Source organism: Piliocolobus tephrosceles, unplaced genomic scaffold, assembly GCF_002776525.5.
Source record: "Piliocolobus tephrosceles isolate RC106 unplaced genomic scaffold, ASM277652v3 unscaffolded_7711, whole genome shotgun sequence".
NCBI classification, from domain to species: Eukaryota; Metazoa; Chordata; class Mammalia; order Primates; family Cercopithecidae; genus Piliocolobus; species Piliocolobus tephrosceles.
Genome location: NW_022335065.1, coordinates 1 through 6,989, shown reverse-complemented (window position 1 = coordinate 6,989; position 6,989 = coordinate 1). Strand labels below are relative to the sequence as shown.

Here is a 6,989-nt window from a genome sequence, read left to right as displayed (position 1 = left end):
AGAGTCCAGCTGAGTCAGACCTCTCAACCCACTTATTCCCTGCTACATCACCCCACTTCTCTATGCCTCAGTTTCTTCTCTGTAGAGCAAGTGTGTTGTGCCCAGAGAGGAGACTCCTAGCTCCAGCTGGCTCAACCACATCCACCATGCTGTGTGACTCCAGGTGCATCACAGGCTTTCTCTGGCCCAGCCCCAGGTGGCGGTAGAAGAAAGCTCAGGAGTCTGTGGAAACTGCAGGATGGGAGGCTTTATTTCACTGTGGCGGGGAGGGAGCCTGGACAGGGGGCGGCAGGCGGGGCGGGGGGGCTGGCACTCAGGCAGGGACTAGGCAGGGTAAGGGCTGCTCCCAGGCCTGTTGAGGAGAAACCGAGGCCGGCCCTGGCAGAGACCTAGCCCAGCAGAGTAAGGAGGGTGGGGGAAAACTGGGTCTGAAGGAATGAGGGCCCCTCCCTCTGGGCTTTCCTCCTAGAGGGCCTTAGTCCCTCCTGCTGGCTGGGCTGCACGACCCCCAATCCTTGCTCCCCTAACCCGGAGGAGGGGGCTAGACCAGGGAGGGCAGTGGACAGGGAGCCTGGGGGAGTTGGGGAGCGCAGGGCAGGGTCCATGGTGTGCAGAGGGAGTGGCGGCCACCTGGGCGGTCAGTTCCTGGCAGCGATGACCACAGAGAGTGCCACACCCCCCAAGGCAACAGCAGTCGCCCCAAAGAGCCACTTCCATGGGATGGACTGTAGATAAAAAGGAGGGGAGAGAAGGGTGGAGGGAGGTCAAGACCAGCCTCTGGGGCCTCAGCTGCCAGCATAGCCCAAACAGACCTCCCAACAAATCATTGCCTAACCATGTATTTCCCACTTTCTGGCAAACTCTTACTCACACAGCAAAACCCAAATCAAATGGTCCCTCCTCCAGGACACTGCCCCTCGTGCCCTGGAAGAGGCTCCATTCCCCACCTGCAGCCCTCCAGCTTGAATTCCACCTTCAACTCCACTCATGATCACACAGGGCTGGGCCTTCTCCCTGTCTCCTGCATCACCCAGGATGGCCCAGTCTCCAAGGACATTCATGTATGCAAAATAAAATCCCTCTGGTAGGCATGCCCTGCATGCAGCCCCTGCCCATTCTGTGCCCCAGCTTACCCAGGCACCCTTGCCAGGGCACTTGGCAGGCAGCCGGCTGGGGTTGCCCAGCATTTTCCGGTACAAGGCGGTCTCTGTGCTCCGCTGTGCTGCATGCTTCTTCACCAGCTTCGAGAGTTCTGCGTGGATCGTCTGTGAAAGGCAGGGAAGCTGAGAACACGCAGCGGCCAACCTATCTTCACTGGCACTCTGCCCTTCTGGGACCCTAGGCTGTTTGGGTGCTGGGACCATTGGGACATGGGGGTCCCATCTGCCCCTTTCTGGGCTTAGCAAAGTCAGGGCTGCTGACCCCATCCCTCCTAGGGAGCCAGTCGATGAAGCAGAGCACAAAGTAGCCAGGAGACAGAAGGATCTGGAAGGAAGGCCAAGGACGTTGGCATGGAGCAGGCTGGCAGTGCCCTCAGCCGCTGGAAGGGTGAAAGCCCAGACTGCCTATGTGGCCATCATGAGGGTCTTCACAAGCTGACCAGGACCCTTCAGATACCTACCCCGTGACACTGCCCAGGTGGGAACACAACAAAGAACCACAGCAAGAAAGACTGGGGCAGACCACAGGAAGGACTTCCCAGCCGAGCAAGTCCCAGGGTGCCCCTGTCCTGCTCACCTTGTTGGAAGGTTCCAGCTTCAGGGCCGCCCTCAGGATGGGGATGGCCTCACTGTACTCCCCCTGCTGGGCCAGCACCTGTAAGGGGAAAGGGGTGGCATCACTCTGGACCCATACCTCGGCCTCACTGTCCTTCAAGAAACCCAGCCTAGGAAGTTGCAGTGAGCCAAGATGGTGTCATGCAGTCCAGCCTGAGCAACAGAGCAAGACTCCATCTCAAAAAATAAATAAATAAAAACAGCCTGGCCAACATGGTGAAACCCCGTCTCTACTAAAAAATACAAAAATTAGCCAGGCATGGTGGCATGCACCTGTAGTCCCAGCTACTCAGGAGGATGAGGTGGGAGGATTGCTTGAACTTGGAGGCAGAAGTTGCAGTGAGCCGATCTCATGCCACTGCACTCCAGTCTGGGTGACAGAGTGAGACTCTGTCTAAAAATAAAAAAAAAATAAAAATAAAAAATAAATAAAAAAAAAACCAGGCCAGGCACGGAGGCTCACACCCGTAATCCCAGTACTTTGGGAGGCTGAAGTGGGCAGATCACGAGGTCAGGAGATCGAGACCATCCTGGCTAACATGGTGAAATCCCGTCTCTACTAAAAAATACAAAAAAGCCGGGCGCGGTGGCTCAAGCCTGTAATCCCAGCACTTTGGGAGGCTGAGACGGGTGGATCACGAGGTCAGGAGATCGAGACCATCCTGGCTAATACGGTGAAACCCCGTCTCTACTAAAAAATACAAAAAAACTAGCCGGGCGATGAGGCGGGCGCCTGTAGTCCCAGCTACTCGGGAGGCTGAGGCAGGAGAATGGCGTGAACCCGGGAGGCGGAGCTTGCAGTGAGCTGAGATCCGGCCACTGCACTCCAGCCTGGGCGGCAGAGCAAGACTCCGTCTCAAAAAAAAATAAAATAAAATAAAATAAAAAATACAAAAAAATTAGCCGGGCATGGTGGCAGGCGCCTGTAGTCTCAGCTACTCGGGAGGCTGAGGCAGGAGAATGGCGTGAACCCAGGAGGCAGAGGTTGCAGTGAGCTGAGATGACCCCACTGCACTCCAGCCTGGGTGACAGAGCAAGACTCCATCTCAAAAACAAACAAACAAAAAAAACGGCCAGGTTCCTGGCTACTCATACAAGTCCCAAATGCAGCTCTGGTAATATCCTTGGGTTCCAGCCATCCCCAAACTGCTCCCCTAGCCCTCAAACTCCATCAGTGCACACTAAGCTTGGCATTGGCCCCCCGCAACATGCTCCTTCTTCCCCCGTGGATCTGTCTCAGCTGGAGATCTAGGCACTCACCTCGCCACCTCCTCCCTCACCACCTCCACTGGCGAGAGGCTGAATGGATGTTTCCATAGGTTGTTTTTTTTTTTATTTCCTTTAGAGACAGGTTCTTGATCGATCGCCCAGGCTGGAGTGCAATGGCATGATCATAGCTCACTGCAGCCTCAAACTCCTAGGCTCAAACAATCCTCCAGCCTCAGCCTTCCGAGGAGCTGGGACTACAGGTGTGTACTACCATGTCCAACTAATTATTTATTTATTTATTTATTAAATTATTATTATTTTTTGAGATGGAGTCTTGCTCTGTCTCCCAGGCCGGAGTGGAGTGGCGCGATCTCGGCTCACTGCAACCTCCGCCTCCTGGGCTCAAGCAATTCTCCTGCCTCAGCTTCCCAAGTAACTGCGATTACAGATGCCTGCCATCACCAGCTAATTTTTGTATTTATAGTAGAGACAGGGTTTTACCATGTTGGCCAGGCTGGTCTCGAACTCCTGACCTCAGGTGATCCACCTGCCTCAACCTCCCAAAGTGCTGGTATTACAGGCGTGAGCCACCACACCCAGCCTACTCATTTATTTTTTCTATTTTAGAGACAGGGTCTCACCATGTTCACCAGGATGGTTTCGAACTCCTGGGCTCAACCAATCCACCTGCCTCGGTCTCCCAAAGTGCTGGGATTATAGACGTGACTCACCACGCCCAGGGCTGTGACTAGGATTCCACCTTTACTCTGAGAAAAAATGGGATCCATGGAGGGTTCTATGTGAGGAGCTCTCAACACTGGGCCAAACCAGGCGCAGTGGCTCACGCCTGTAATCTCAGCACATGGGGAGGCTGAGGCGGGCAGATCACTTGAAGTCAGGAGTTCAAGACCAGCCTGGCCAATATGGCAAAACCACGTCTCTACTAAAAATACAAAAAAATAAGCTGGATGTGCTCGCTTGAACCCGGGAGGTAGAGGTTGCAGTGAGCTGAGATCATGCCACTGCACTCCAGCCTGGGCGACAGAGCAAGACATGTGCATGGTCATGTCCGCCCTTATTTTTTTTTTGGAGAGTCTTGCTTGCAAAACCACGTCTCTACTAAAAATACAAAAATTAACTGGGCGTGGTGGCTCCCGCCTGTAGTTCCAGCTACTTGGGAGGCTGAGGCGGGAAAATGACTTGAATCCAGGAGGAGGAGGTTGCAGTAGTGAGCTGAGATCACGCCACTGCACTCCAGCCTGGGTGACAGAGTGAGACACTGTCTCAAAAAAACAAACAAACAAAAAACACTGGGCCAAAGGTTGGGGACACAAGACTTGAGGATCGAATCTGGCCTCAGCCAATAAATTGCTGTCACCAGGCCACACTCCTGCACCCGTCTGGGCCTCAGTTTCTCCACTTGCACCCACAGAGCTCAGCTGGCTGATACCTATGCCTTTCTCAAATGCAGGGTTGGGGACCACCCCCTATACCCTGGCCTGAGTGACCTGGCCTGGCACCCCGGTGTGGCCCACCTTGCCCTTGCGGAAGAGAGCCTTGATGTTGTCTGGCTGGTGCTCCAGCACAAGGCTGCAGGAGCGCAGCGCCGCGCGGTAGTGGTCGAGCTTCAGCTGCGAGGCCGCCAGGTTGTTCAGACACTTCACCTTCAACTGCAGGAGCTGTGCCTCCTCCTCGAACGTCATGTCCACTATTGGGAGACAATGCCCGCCACAGCGGCCGTCACCACACCACCAGACTCCCCGACACCCACCCCTCTGTGGAGGCTGCCTCTCTGGCATCAGTTTCCCCAATTTTAACCCAGGACCAAGGGCTGCGCTTTCCTGGGGCTCTCCTGAGGAAGCTACAACATGGAGCCTTAAGCAAGCAAGGGCCTAGCCCATGGTGTGTGTGAACTGGCCCTGTCTACTGTCACCCCGTCCCCATATCCACTTGCATTCCACAACACTCTACTGGTCTGGGATATACCATGAGTCTGCAACAGGCCCTAGGTTAGGGGTAGTTGGGGATCTACTCATATTCTGCGCTATTCTAGAATGCTCTGAGTCTGAGGCTCTCTGGGGCTGGAAGTTTCTGGCATGGAGTGGACACCTTTGCAGGGGAGGTGGTGGGGATCTGACCCAAGCAGTCACCTTTGGCGCTGGAGGTGATGGCCTTGATGGCGAGGTCGTAGGAGTTGGCAGCCAGGACGAAGTCCGCCCGCTGGTAGTGGGCATTGCCGCACTCCCGCTTTCGGTTGGCCAGGGCCACGCGCTCCTGCCCCGTGAGCATCTCCAGGTCAGGCCCATCCACGGCTGTCTTCAGGGTCACCTCCAGGCACAGGGCCGCATGCGGGGGGATGTATGGGCTCCTGCTAGTGGGGTGGGGGCACGCAGGGGCAACACTCAGACCTGGTGACCCCAAACCTGCTGGGCTAGCTTAGAAGGAGCGAGCTTGGCTCAAGCCCCAGATCTGTCTACCCTCCGCCCTCTGTCATTCCCTCCTCAGTAAAGTGCAGGAGAAGTGACTTGCCGCCTTGGAGCTGTGGGACTTGACGAACAAGTTCCTCTCCCTAAGCCTCCGTTTTCCTCTTTTTTTTAGAGACATGTTCTCACTCTGTTGCCCAGGCTGGAGTGCCGTGGTGCAATCTTGGTTCACTGCAGCCTCGAAAACCTGGGCTCAAGTGATCCGCCTGCCTGAGCCTCCTCAGTAGCTGGGACTACAGGTGTGCACCACACCCAGCCAGTTTTTAAACTTTTTTTGTATAGAGATGGAGTCTATATTACTTAGATTGGTCTGGAACTCCAGGCCTCAAGCAATCCTCCTACCTCAACCTCCCAAAGTGCTGGGATTTCAGGTATAAGCCACCTCACCCAGCCTCAGTTTCTTCGTCTATAAGACGGCAGATAGATATGATGAACTGAGGGGTACACCCACTCCACCCGTCCCCCTCCTGAGACCTGCAAAGACCCTAAGGATGGCCGATTCTCACCTGCCTTGGGGGCCGTAGCAGTACTTGGAGTCAGCAGTGACCATGGCCGTCTCCCCGACGTCCATGAGTGGGACACTGAGATCCAAGGCCTGGGGTGCGTGGGAATAGCCGGCAGTCAGGCAGACTCAGACCCAGTGAGGCGCGCCCCTCGCCCCTGCCCTGTCCCGCCCCAGTCCGCACCTGGATGACGTCACAGTCACCCAGAGTGAACACCAGCTCCGGCTCCTCCTGCACCCGTGTGCCATTCTCCAGCGACGTCTGTAGATGTACGGTGACCACCTGGCCCTTGACTGGGCGGCTCGAACCTGGCGGCCCTGGGACCAGCGTCTTCTTCCTCAACAGCCCGTTCCCTGCCAGGGTCCAGGGACATGCAGCCTGTCACCTGGTGGCTCAAACAGGCAGCCGCTCCCCTGAGCCCCCACTCCTACCCTCAGCTATGGCCACTAGCTGTCCAGAGGGTGCTGGCCCAACATTGGGGCACGAGACAAACTTCCAGTGGCCACATGGCCACCACAGTGGGGAATCCCACAGGCAGGACACTGGGCAGGACGGGACAGACTTCAGGGTGACAGTACTGGTGCTAGGGACCAGCTCCGTGAACAATGGTTGGTCTGGTTTCTTTTTTTTTTAAGAAAACTAAGGCTGGCCGGGTTTCCAGCTATTTGAGAGGCCAGTGTGGGAGAATCACAAGTTCAGGCCAGCATCTGTTCAAAATGGCAAGAACGCAGTCTCGGCCAGATATGGTGGCTCACGCCTGTAATTCCAGCACTTTGGGAGGCTGAGGCGGGCGGATCACGAGGTCAGGAGATCGAGACCATCCTAACACAGTGAAACCCCGCCTCTACTAAAAATACAAAAAATTAGCGGGGCATAGTGGCGGGTGCTACTCGGGAGGCTGAGGCAGGAGAATGGCGTGAACCCAGGAGGTGGAGCTTGCAGTGAGTCTAGATTGCGCCACTGCACTCCAGCCTGGGCGACAGGGTGAGACTCCGTCTCAAAAAAAAAAAAAAAAAAAA

General features: G+C 55.7%; 1 protein-coding gene across 2 annotated transcripts; it reads right to left on the bottom strand.

Annotated features, from left to right (window-relative positions):
- Positions 1-227: 227 nt before the first annotated feature.
- On the bottom strand, positions 228-6,350 carry LOC111531978 (peptidyl-prolyl cis-trans isomerase FKBP8). Of its 2 annotated transcripts, none has more exons than XM_031935148.1 (7): positions 6,154-6,350; positions 5,974-6,062; positions 5,135-5,352; positions 4,520-4,692; positions 1,738-1,815; positions 1,134-1,265; positions 228-725 (listed from the first exon to the last, which is right to left on the bottom strand). In XM_031935148.1, the coding sequence occupies exons 2-7, from the start codon at positions 6,036-6,038 to the stop codon at positions 639-641; spliced, it is 753 nt and encodes a 250-aa protein (XP_031791008.1). In that variant the 5' UTR covers positions 6,039-6,062; positions 6,154-6,350; the 3' UTR covers positions 228-638. The 2 variants fall into 2 exon arrangements, with proteins under 2 accessions (XP_031791008.1, XP_026305753.2); XM_026449968.2 differs by having other exon boundaries at positions 5,135-5,355; positions 6,154-6,349.
- Between the last annotated feature and the right edge of the window lie 639 nt (positions 6,351-6,989).

Bases quoted from the DNA above. Each gene is read 5' to 3' on its own strand.
- LOC111531978 (XM_026449968.2), bottom strand. From the start codon at position 6,038: ATGGACGTCGGGGAGACGGCCATGGTCACTGCTGACTCCAAGTACTGC. The intron at 4,693-5,134 runs GTGACTGCTTGG...GTCTCCCAATAG, and splicing joins CATCACCTCCAGCGCCAAAG to TGGACATGACGTTCGAGGAG. The intron at 1,266-1,737 runs GTGAGCAGGACA...TGCCTTTCACAG, and splicing joins AGCTGGAACCTTCCAACAAG to ACGATCCACGCAGAACTCTC.